The sequence below is a fragment of the Rhinopithecus roxellana genome, chromosome 19 (genome assembly GCF_007565055.1).
Source record: "Rhinopithecus roxellana isolate Shanxi Qingling chromosome 19, ASM756505v1, whole genome shotgun sequence".
NCBI lineage: Eukaryota > Metazoa > Chordata > Mammalia > Primates > Cercopithecidae > Rhinopithecus > Rhinopithecus roxellana.
Window position 1 is genome coordinate 24,629,411 of NC_044567.1, and position 12,865 is coordinate 24,642,275.

The following is a 12,865-nucleotide window of genomic DNA, read 5'->3' on the forward strand; positions in this document are numbered from 1 at the left end:
CCTTGGCCTCTCAAAGTGCTGAGATTACAGGCATGAGCCACCATGCCTGGCCTTTATTTCTTTTTTAAATATTGGCCTTTTTTTTTTTTTTTTTTTTTTTGAGACGGAATTTCGCTCTCATTGCTCAGGCTGGAGTGCAGTGGTGCAATCTTGGCTCACTGCAACCTCCACCTCCCGGGTTCAAGTGATTCTCCTGCCTCAGCCTCCTGAGTAGCTGGGATTACAGGCGCCTGCCACCACGCCCGGCTAATTTCTTGCATTTTTAGTAGAGACTAGTTTCATCATGTTGGTCAGGCTGGTCTCAAACTCCTGACTTCAGGTGATCCACCCGCCTCGGCCTCCCAAAGTGCAGAGATTACAGGCGTGAGCCACCGCACCTGGTCAAATATTGGCTTTCCAGACACTATCATCTGAAACAGTGGGTTTTGGGGGACAAAATCCAACAGATTAATGATTAAAAAATAAAAATAAAAACCTCAGCAAACTTGGAATAGAGGGGTACTTCCTCAACTTGGTAAATAATATCTACAAAAATCTACAGCTAACATCATACTTAAGGGTGAGAAACTAGAGGCTTTCCCATTAAGGTTGGGAACAAGGCAGTATGGCCCTTCCATGACTCCTCTTCAACATTATTTTGAAAACCTAGCCAATGCAATAAGACAAGAAAGGCAATAACATGTATACAGATTGGGAAGGTAGAAAAACCGTCATTGTTCACAGACGACATAATTATCTATGCAGAAAATCCTAAGGAATCATAAAAAAAGTCTTGGAACTATTAAGCAATTACAGCAAGGCTGCAGGATATAAGGTTAGCAAACAATCTTAAACAAGCCAAGTTTTTTCCACATATTAGTAATTAATACTCATGTTCTATCAATAGAGTATATATTAATACTCATGATCTATCAGAAAATAAATATATTTATATATATTTATAAATATAGCATATATATATAACAGTTTTTAAAAAAATAATTGCCAAACATGGGAACAAACAAGATATCCTTCAATAAGTGAATGGATACACAAACTGGTGGTACATCCATACAGTGGAATGTTATTAAATAGTGATGAAAGGAAATGAGGTATCAAACCAGAAAAAGACAAGGAAAAACCTTAAATGTATATTGCAAAGTTAAAGAGGTCGGTCAGAAAAGGATCATACCCTGTAATTCCAACTATAGTGTCTTGTGGAAAAGGCAAAACTATAGAAACAGTAAAAATATCAGTGGTTGTGAAAGGTTTGGGGGCAGCTGGGGAAATGAAAAAAACAGGTGAAGCACAGGGCATCTTTAAGAAAGTGAAACTATTCTGTATGATACTATAGGTATACACATGACATTATGCATTTGTCAAAACCCATAGACCTGTATAACACAAAGAGCAGATCTCATAAACTATCGGTTTTAGTTAACAATGTATCAGTATTGGTTCCTCAATTGTAACAAATAAATTACAGTAATATAAGATGTTAATAATAGAGGAAACTGTGTGGTGGGGAAAGGTGTATGGCAGTGGTCCCCAACCTTTTTGGCACCAGGAACCAGTTTCGTGGAAGACAAGTTTTCCATAGACTTGTGGACGTGGGGGACGGTTTTGGGATAAAACTGTTCCACCTCAGATTATCAGGCATTAGATTCTCATAAGGAGCATGCAACCTAGATCCCTCGTATGCTCAGTTCACAATAAGGTTCAAGATCCTATGAGAATCCGATGCTGCTGCTGATCTAACAGGAGGTAAATAAAGCTCAGGCAGTAATTCGAGTGATAGGGAGCGGCTGCAAATACAGATGAAACTTCACTTGCTTGCCAGCCTACCGGCTCACCTACTGCTGTGTGGCCTGGTTCCTAACAGGCCAGGGACCAGTACCGGTTTGTGGCCCAGGGATTAGGGACCCTTGGTGAATTGGAACCCTCTATCTTTTCTGCTCACTTTTTCTGTAAACCTAAAACTACACTAAACAATAAAGCCTATTATTATTATTATTATTTTTGTTTTTGAGACAGGGTCTCGCTCTGTTTCCCAGGCTAAAGTGCAGTGGTGCAATCATAGTTCACTGTGACCTTGAGCTTCTGAGCTCAAGCAATTCTCCCTCCTTAGCCTCCCAAGGAGCTAGGACCACAGGCACATGCTACCACACCCAGTTAATTTATTTATCTTTTATTTATTTATGTGTTTTTTAGAAATGGGGTCTTGCTAGGTCTGGTCTTGAACCCATGGTCTCAAGCAATCCTCCTGCCTTGGCCTCCCAAAGCACTGGAAGCATAGGAATGAGCCACTGTGCCCAGCTCTAATAATTTTTTGTTTTGTTTTGTTTTGTTTTGTAAGCATTCTTAGTCCTTTATAAATTTCCCTTCTCTTTCCATTCAACCACGGGCACCAGCAACCCACCTGGATAAAGTGAAGATCTCATTTAACTTGCAGCACAATTACAGTATACCTTTAAATTTCTCTTTTCACATACTTATAATTAATATGCATTAAATGTGAACAAGTGAACATATAACTGTTTTCTATACAGTTAATGGCATCAAAATCTACCCAGTCACTCAAGTAAAAAACCAATAACTACACAGAAAAATGTTGCAAGATCTCATTTATAGAGATAGAGATGGGAGGAGATACAGATCAAAGGATACAAAGTAGCCAATATACAGGTGGAATAAGTCAAAAGATCCAATGTACTCTACATACACTATGAGGACTATAGTTAATAACAATGTATTGTATTCAAAGTTTTTGCTAAACTAGTAAATTATAGCTGCTCTTGCCACAGGGAGTTAAAAAGGTAAAAAACGGTAACTACATGAGATAAAGAATATGTTAATTTTTTCCGCAATAGTAATCATTTTACTATATATATCTTATAACATCATGTTATATACCTTAAATACATATGAAACATATTAAAACAAAACAAAAGGAAATCCAAGAGTTATCTTTCATTCCTTCTTCCTCCATAATAACCTACCACACTCTTGATTGTACTTCTAAAATTTCTCTCAGATTTGTCCTTTTTCATCCCAAAAGTTATTGCCATTCTGAGCAATCTTTTAAAACATCAAAGATCTATACCATCTTTTGTCTTCATTTTGCTTGACTTCTCTCTACAAATTCTTTTTATAAATACTCCTTGCTATTCATTCTTCCTATTACATCCTAGGAAGCTTGTGTCTCTCATAAGGATTATCCTAACTGTTCCTCTTCTCTCCCACCTTCAATCTATCTCCCACACTATAGCCAGGATTATATATTCATAAATTGCAGATCCAGCTATTTTACATATACTTAATTTTAGGGCATTTAAAAGAATTTTTTTTTTTTTTTTTTTTTTTTTTTTTTGAGACAAGGTCTCACTTTGCCACCCAGTTTGGAGTGCATGGTGCAATCATAGCTCACTGCAGCCCCTATCTCCTGGGCTCAAGCGATCCTGTCGCTTCAGCCTCCTGAGTAGCTGAGACTAACAGTCCTGTGCCACCACACCCGACTAATTTTTGTATTTTTTGTAGAGACGTGTTGCCCAGGCTGGACTGAAACTCCTAGGCTCAAGTGATCAGCCCGCCTTGGCTTTGCAAAATGCTGGAATTACAGGCATGAGCCATAATTTATTTTATTTTATTTTTTATTTTTTTGAGACGGAGTCTCGCTCTGTCGCCCAGGCTGGAGTGCAGTGGCGTGATCTCGGCTCACTGCAAGCTCCGCCTCCCAGCCCACGCCATTCTCCTGCCTCAGCCTCCCGAGTAGCTGGGACTGCAGGCGCCCGCCACCGCACCTGGCTAATTTTTTGTATTTTTAGTAGAGACGGGGTTTCACCGTGTTAGCCAGGATGGTCTCAATCTCCTGACCTTGTGATCCGCCCGCCTCAGCCTCCCAAAGTGCTGGGATTACAGACGTGAGCCACCGCGCCCAGCCAGAGCCATAATTTGAATCTCTTTTGACATTCAGCAGAATCTGCTATCTGGGTTGCTTTTCAGAGGCTTCCAAATTAATTAAATGCTGCAAATGAGTTTCTTAATCTGGTTTTCCCAAGGAATATGAGGACAGGTCTAGACATCAACAGAAAAGACATCAACATTAAATTACATTACATCCTGTAACCTGTAATTCCTTCTTTTCCTCTCTCCCTCAACCTCTAGTAGTGAATGTAGTGTTATTCTACTATGAATGCAGTTATTACAAAAACAGTGATATGGGTTAATTCCCTAGGATTTATGTCCCTGTTTGAGTTAAATCACCAAGCAAACATGAACATAATTCTAAAGTTCCAAGTTTTAAACTCCCATAAACTTGGAGAAATGATATAGATTAATTCCCAAAGCATTCGTTAGATCATTAATTCAGTACCCTTCTGAGGCAAGCAGACAATCATTCCTTAATACTTATCATAGCTGCTTCAGAAATGAATTTATTATAGCACAGAGATTGCAAGTGCTTGTAGTGATGGATTTTATTCAGCAATGGGTACTGCTTGACACCCTTTCACCTGTTTTTCCCCAATGAAGATCAAACTGCTTTCAAATATGGAAGTGTTTTCAATTTATCATCTAGGGACAGGAACAGCATGTACAACCAAGGCACATGGGGCACGAAATTTAATGAGGCACTTACTCATCCATTCTGTATCTGAATGACCCTGAAAGTGCCTATTTATATTTTGTGCCCTCAGTATCTAACTCAACCTCTCCCTAGTTCTAGCTCTGACATTATTCCAGTATATTTGTGAATGTTCAAAGGAAAATTGATCTTCATTCTCTCTTATTTCAACTAGTAAAAGAATATTATTCAGAAGGGGCACTTTTTTTTTTTTGAGACAGAGTCTCGCTCTGCTGCCCAGGCTAGAGTGCAGTGGTGCGATCTTGGCTCACTGCAAGCTCTGCCTCCCGGGTTCACGTCATTCTCTTGCCTCAGCCTCCCGAGTAGCTGGGACTACAGGTACCCGCCACAACGTCCAGTTAATTTTTTGTAGTTTTAGTACAGACAGGGTTTCACCATGTTAGCCAGGATGGTCTTGATCTCCTGACCTCGTGATCCGCCTGCCTCAGCCTCCCAAAGTGCTGGGATTACAGGCGTGAGCCACCGTGCCCAGCCTAGAAGGGGCACTTTTTATACTTTGGTTCAAAGGGCTTAAGAAAGCATTTAGTTCTACATGTTAATACTCCATCAATTACATTCAATAAGAATACCAAAATAAATATCCAAGTGTGTATATGATGTTAGAGGATGTAAGGGAAGACATCATTTCTCACATAGAATTTTGTATATTTAAATGGACTTCATTTATTAAAATAATTGCTTAAGCAATTAAATCTAGAAGGAAAAGAAAAACCTTCCAGGCTAAACTAATTTAGATAAAAAACCTTATCTGCTTAACTGGGGTTTTCTCTTTACTTTTTAAATACTAACCCCAAAGGAAAAACAAAACAGAACTCTAAGTCAAACTTAAAGCACTGATTGGAGGATCAGAATGCTTACAAAACACAAAGGTAATTAAAACAAATCTTAGAATTTTTATTTCTGAAGTAAAAGCACCAATAAAAAGATAGGAAATCTCATTTTTGCTTATTAAAATAAAATTATTCTTACCAGGTAAAGCAGAAAGGTGTGCAGCCCTGTTCCAAGCCCAACAGAAGACAAAATTCCTAAGCCTATCCAGTAGGCATACAAAAGAAACTGTTTCTCTATACGTTGCACATACTGAAAAAAAGGGATGAGGTGAAAAACGTGAATTCTCTATACAGAAATGCGGTATTTATAAACTATCATCAAAATTAAATAAACCAACTAAAGTAAGTTTCAAATAGGAAAAAACTAATACGATTAAAAACCCTTCAGGCCTAATTTGTTTAATATACAATGGCAAAGATGACAAAAAGATTCATCTAACCGGAATAAAGATCTTATTTCTAAACCTTTAATAAAAGCTTTGTTTCTAAACCTTTAAAGTCCTACTATTTACAGGACACAGGAAAAAGCAAATTATGAATAAGATAATTTGAGGATATTTTAGATATATTTAAAATAAATGCTTTTAGAACTATAAAAACTTCTCTGTGATTGGCAGTAAACTGTTTTAAAATACCATTCTGAGCCATTTCTGTGACTGGCAGTAAACTGCTTTAAATTACCATTCTAGAACCATTTCCTGTTAAAATACATTAATGTTTTGCTATTTTAACAAAAGAGGTTAACAAAGCATTCCATTTTCCCATCAGTAATGTTGTACTTGTAGACTACAGGCAAATGAACCTGTCTTTTTATACAAATAAAAAGTAATCATCAACTTTGGATGAGAAGCCTCCCTATTTGGATGGGTCACAAAAATATGTTAGAGAAAATAAGAAAACTTTGGCAGTGATTAACGGATTCATGCTGCTGTAACTGAAAACCTTCAGGAAAGTTACATTTAAGTCTTTGAAGGTAGGGCCAGGCAGAGTGGCCTGTAATCCCAGCATTTTTGGAGGCCAAGGGAGGCAGATCACCTGAGGTCAGTTTGAGACCAGCCTGGCCAACATGGTGAAACCCCATCTCTACGAAAGTACAAAAAAATTAGCTGGGTGTGGTGGCGGGCGCCTGTAATCCCGGCTACTTGGGAGGCTATGGCAGGAGAATTGCTTGAACCCAGGAGGCAGAGGTTGCAGTGAGCTTATATCGCGACTCTGCGCTCCAGCCTGGGTGACAGAGCGAGACTCTGTCTTAAAAAAAAAAATCTTTGGGCCGGGCGCGGTGGCTCAAGCCTGTAATCCCAGCACTTTGGGAGGCCGAGACGGGCGGATCACGAGGTCAGGAGATCGAGACCATCCTGGCTAACATGGTGAAACTCCGTCTCTACTAAAAATACAAAAAACTAGCCGGGCGAGGTGGCGGGCGCCTGTAGTCCCAGCTACTCGGGAGGCTGAGGCAGGAGAATGGCGTAAACCCGGGAGGCGGAGCTTGCAGTGAGCTGAGATCCAGCCACTGCACTCCAGCCTGGGCGACAGAGCAAGACTCCGTCTCAAAAAAAAAAAAAAAAAAATCTTTGAAGGTAAAAGGAATCACATACACCAAATATAAATGCTCAGCAGCCATAAAACATCACAAGAATATTTTTAGTGTATGTCTTTAAAAGTAAAACGTTTGAGATACTAGTTATGAGATAATGTTGAGGGTAGAAATTCTATAAAACCCACATTCATCCCATTTGAAACTGGGATTAGAGAATTAGAATGTGCAAGACTAGAAACAGAACTGCTCATCCTCTCACCTGTTGATGCGCTCCTTCAACATAATACGTAGCTATAAGCACAGCAAGCAGCAGTAAAAAAGACACCACAATGCTTTGACGATGCCATAATCTTAAAAACAAATAAAAAAAAAAGAAATATCTCACAGTCTCACTTTCAGCATTCATCATTCTCAAAACAATTTCTTGCTGAAGCAGTTAGGTTAACTAGCTGAGCTCTTTTCCTTAAACATCATGGCCTCTTGGAGGAACAGAAGGGGGTCAAGGGAAGACACATAGGCAGAGAACCCAAGTTCTTATCATAAACCCCATTGTAGCCTTTTCCTTACCCAAAGCCTGATCTTACTAAACCTCAACTTATAATATGGAGAAGCATTATAGTATAATAGAAAGAGCACTGGCCTTCAAGTCAGAGGACCTGGGTCAGAGACCCTTCATGTTGTACTTTGGGCCAGACACTTAACCGATCTGATTCTGTTTCTTGTTTTTAAAATCTTTATTTACTTATTTTTATTTATTTTTTTGAGACGGAGTCTCACTCTGTTGCCCAGGCTGGAGTGCTGTGGTGTGATCTCAGCTCATTGCAAGCTCTGCCTCCCGGGTTCAAGCTATTCTCCTACCTCAGCCTCCCAAGTTGCTAGAACTACAGGCACGCACCACCATGCCCAGATAATTTTTGTATTTTTAGTAGAGACGGGGTTTCACTATGCTGGCTAGGCTGGTCTCGAACTCCTGTCTTAGTGATCCACCTGCCTCGGCCCCTCAAAGTGTTAGGATTACAGCCGTGAGCCACCACGCCCGGCCTTTGTTTCTTTTTTTCAGAGACAGGGTCTTGCTGTCACCCAGGCTGGAGTGCAGTGGCGTGATCTTGGCTCACTTCAACCTCCTGGGTTCAAATGATTCTCCTGCCTCAGCCTCCTGAGTAGCTGGGATTACAGGCGTGCACTACCACGACGGGCTAACTTTTTTTTTTTCTTTGAGACAGTCTCGCTCTGTTGCCCAGGCTGGAGTGCAGTGGTGCGATCTCAGTTCACTGCAACCTCTGCCTCCCACATTCAAGTGATCCTCCTGCCTCAGCCTCCTGAGTAGCTGGGACTACAGACACATGCCACCATGCCTGACTAATTTTTGTATTTTTAGTAGAGATGGGATTTCACCATGTTGGCCAGGCTGGTCTCGAACTACTGACCTCAGGTGATCCACCCACCTCGGCCTCCCAAAGTGCTGGGATTACAGGCATGAGCCACCACTCCTGGCCTAAAATGTTTATAATGATATACTTGTTTTACCTTCTTTATGGAGTTGCCCTAAGGATCAAAATCAGCTGAAAATGTTACAAAATACTTTATAAACTCTTAGTACAATAAAAATGTTAAGATAATAGTGCAGATAATAACTTGGAAGGGCATGCAAGAAGATAAGGCATGTAAAAGTTCAACTTGTTCTTTATGGTACTTGGAACAGGGCTTACAAGTGCTAAATTTAAAGACAGAACACATTTCCATGGCAGAGTCCTTTTTCATTGGCTCAAACTATCAGTAAAACTGCCACGTATGCTGAACCTTGTCCTGCTAAAGAATCAGTGTATCTAAATTACACAGGCCTGATTTCTCCTGACAGTAAAATCAGGAGAGAAAATAAACATCATATTTTTCAGTGCTCTCCATTGCAGATTCAACATGAAAACACAGTAGAAAACTGTGATAATCCAGTAAGCAAACAGCATATAGCAATGTCTTTTCCTAATCTATTTTTCTTCAACATAAAGAAAGAAGAATAAATATGTTCCTATGGTAATATTCTAAAGGTAATTAATCTATTTTGATGGAGTAGAGGGCAGAAAATAAAAGATTACTGATGATTTTTTAAATGAGCAAATGAGGTGTATGCAAAAGGCAGTGGGAGAAGACCCTTTACTTTGAGGTCCATTCCTTCAAGATTACAAGGATTTCCAGAGAAAAATACTGCAAGGTAATCAGCGGCTGTCTCCACAGGACAATATTCTGCCTTTCTTCCCGCTCCCGCCTCTTCTTTTCGTTCACTGAAGAGGGGTCTGAAAAGCAATAGTGCAGAGATTAAAACAGAATTTCTAACATTTATGCTTATTCTCTTCAATCACTTTAGATGAAAAGAGTTTTGTTTATTTCCCAAATAACAACCAACAGCAAGTCCTAGAGTCTTATGAAATGGCAACTGGTAGTACCTATAATCTCAGCACTTTGGGAGGCTGAGGAGGGAGGATCACTTGAGCTCAGTAGTTCAAGACCAGCCTGGCTAACATGGTGAAACTCCGTCTCTACTAATAATACAAAAATTAGCAGGGCATGATGGTATGCGCCTGTAATCCCAGCTACTAGGGAGTCTGAAGCACAAGAATCCCTTGAACCTGGGAGGCAGAGGTTGCAGCGAACTGAGAGTGTGCCACTGCAGACCAGCCTGGGTGACAGAATGAGACTCTGGTCTCAAAAAAAAAAAAAAAAAAAAAAAAAAAAAAAAAAAAAGGCAATTAGTCCAAACTCAGCATGGAAAGGAGATGAATCACAGTAGTTCCCCCTTATCCACAGTTTCAGTAACACATGGTCAACTATGGTCTGAAAATATTACATGGAAAATTCTGAAAATAAGCAATTCATAAGTTTTATTGTTTTAAATTTATTTTTCTTTTTTTTAAGAGACAGGGTCTCCATTCTTTTGCCCAGGCTGGAATGCAGTGGCATAATCACAGCTCACTTTAATCTCCAACTCCTGGGGTCAAGTGATCCTCCCACCTCAGCCTCCCAAGTAGCTACGACTACAGGTGTGTACCACCACACTCAGCTAATATTTTTGGTTTTTGTGGAGACGCAGTCTCCCTACTTTGCCTGGGCTCATCTGAAACTCCTAGCCTCAAACGATCCTCCCACTTTGGCCTCCCAAAGTGCTCGAATTACAGGTGTGAGCTACTGCAGCCAAGCTCCTAAGTTTTACATTGTATCTGTTCTGAGTAGTGTAATAAAATCTCACCAGTCCTGCTCCATCCAGCCCAAGACCTGATTCATCCCTTTATTTAGTACATCCGCGCTGTATATGTTACCCCATTACTATATACAGAACAACACAGTGTTTTTCCTATATCCACTAGGGGTCATGAAATGTATCCCTCATGGATAAGGGGGGCTACTATATTATAGTTGCCATTTCTTAAGGAGTGTTACCTAGAGAACAACTGAGGCAAAACCAACTCCCTGCCTTGATAAACATCAGAACCTTTTGTAGAGGATGTCCTAAAGAAATGGTACTGAAAATTCCAGCAGTTGAATTTGGGATAGAGCTATAGATTTGGGGAAAATTACTGAAATAAGTCTAAATTGGTCCACCTTCTATGAAGGGCATTCTATCAACCTAGGATCATATTACAGAACAAAGTGGTTTAGATCACAAAATGCTGAGGCAAACTAGTTGGTTCTAAACCTGGCTCTGCCTTCTACTAGTAAATTGATGTTTGTGTCTCAGTTTTCTCTTCTGTAAAATGGGGATCACAATAGTACTTGTGTACACAAAGTACACAAAAGTACTGAAAATAGTACTTTTCAGGATCCTTGTAAGGATTAAATGAGATCATGTATGTAAAGTTCTCAGAAGAGTTTAACACTTAGTAAGTGTCCAATTAAGGTTAGCTATTAATTGTCACCATCCATTGAAATTACAAAATGCTTTTTTTAATGAGACAGGGTCTCATTCTGTTGCCCAGGCTGGGGTGCACGTGGCAGCACGATCTCAGCTCACTGCAACCTCCACCTCCCTGGTTAAAGCGGTTCTCCTGCCTGAGCTTCCCGAGTAGCTGGGATCACAGGCATCTGCCACCACGCCCGGCTCGTTTTTTTGGTATTTTCAGTAGAGATGAGGTTTCACCATGTTGGCCAGGCTAGTTTCAAACTCCTAACCTCAAGTGATCCCCATCTTGGCCTCCCAAAGTGCTAGGATTACAGGTGTGAGCCACCAGGCCCGGCACAAAATGCATATACACTGTAAATTGGTAATTCCATTTCTGGGAATGATTAGGTATAAGGTGAAATGACTTGCACAACTTTATTCACCACAGCATTATTTGTATTAGCAAAAAATAATCAATAAGCTACATATTACCAATAGAGGACAGAAGAGTGATTAAAGTATGGCACACTCATTAAACGCAAAGAAAAACTAAGCAGTCATAATAAAAAATACTTCTTTTTTTTTGAGACAGGGTCTTGCTCTGTCACCCAGCCTGGAGTGCAGTGGTGTGATCACAGCTCACTGCAGCCTTGTGGGCTCAAGCGATCCTCTCACCTTAGTTTTTCCAGTAGCTAGCTAGAACTTCAGGTGCATATGATCACATCCAGCAAATTTTAAAAATATTTTGTAGAGATGAGGTTTCCCTGTGTTGCCCTGGCTGGTCTCAAACTCCTGGGCTCAAGAGATCCTCCCGCCTTGGCCTCTCAAAGTGTTGGGATTATAGGCGTGAATCACCACGCCTAGCCTAAGAATAAGTTTTTCATGTACAGTTATAGCACAATCTCTAAAATGTTTTTAATTTTTTTTTTTTTTTTTTTGAGACAGAGTCTCGCTCTGTCGCCCAGGCTGGAGTGCAGTGGCCGGATCTCAGCTCACTACAAGCTCCGCCTCCCGGGTTTCCGCCATTCTCCTGCCTCAGCCTCCCGAGTAGCTGGGACTACAGGCGCCCACCACCTCGCCCAGCTAGTTTTTTGTATTTTTTAGTAGAGAGGGGGTTTCACGGGGTTAGCCAGGATGGTCTCGATCTCCTGACCTCGTGATCCGCCCGTCTCGGCCTCCCAAAGTGCTGGGATTACAGGCTTGAGCCACCGCGCCCGGCCCTAAAATGTTAAGTAAAAAATACATGGTACAAAAGAGTAAGTGTGACCTGCTAATGTTAATTTTAAATTCCAATGGGGTGAGCAGTAGAGGAAGAATATACAAACATATGTGCTCGCTAAAAGGAAAGAAAAAAATAGCACACAAAAGCTCCTAATGGGAAGACACTATGATGTATGCAATGCCCATCTTGGAATCCTGAAACTCTTGGTGAAATTGCCAAGTTTACTGATAACCAAAGTAACCCAAAAGTCAGATCAGTGCTGCAAAATGTCGTCCGCAAGGCAATACGGTGATTAAAACAAACAAATGAGGCCGGGTGCGGTGGCTCACGCCTGTAATCCCAGCACTTTGGGAGGCCAAGGCAGGTGGACCACCTGAGGTCAGGAGTTCACCCTGGCCAACATGGTGAAACACCATCTCTACTAAAAATACAAAAATTGGCTGGGCGTGGTGGCGCATGCCTTTAATTCCAGTTACTCGGGAGGCTGAGGCAGGAGAATTGCTTGAACCTGGGAGGCGGACGTTGCAGTGAGCCGAGAATGCACAACACTCCAGCCTGCTGACAGAGCGAGACTCCGTCTCAAAAAAACAAACAAACAAACAAATGAAAACTACTATTTCAGATAGCTTGCACTTCCTCTAAAAGAGGAGAATTGCTGTGAAAATACTGCCACACTAGAGTATTATTTGCAATGTGTTTGAGATGTCAAACAATTCAAAAGCTAAAAAAACAACAGCATGATTACTAAAAAAGAAAAACTTTTCTTTCATTTTCCTTTAAATGC

At 40.6% G+C, this 12,865-nt stretch overlaps 1 protein-coding gene across 1 annotated transcript in view; it reads right to left on the reverse strand.

Annotated features, from left to right (window-relative positions):
* The window catches only part of VMP1 (vacuole membrane protein 1), a 141,966-nt gene that overhangs the window by 102,703 nt on the left and 26,398 nt on the right, over positions 1-12,865 (reverse strand). Inside the window, exons 3-5 of the mRNA XM_010364056.2 lie at positions 9,144-9,279; positions 7,248-7,338; positions 5,591-5,701 (exon numbers count right to left, since the gene is read on the reverse strand). Coding sequence (XP_010362358.1) covers positions 5,591-5,701; positions 7,248-7,338; positions 9,144-9,279 — 338 coding nt within the window. The remainder of the gene's footprint in view (positions 1-5,590; positions 5,702-7,247; positions 7,339-9,143; positions 9,280-12,865) is intronic.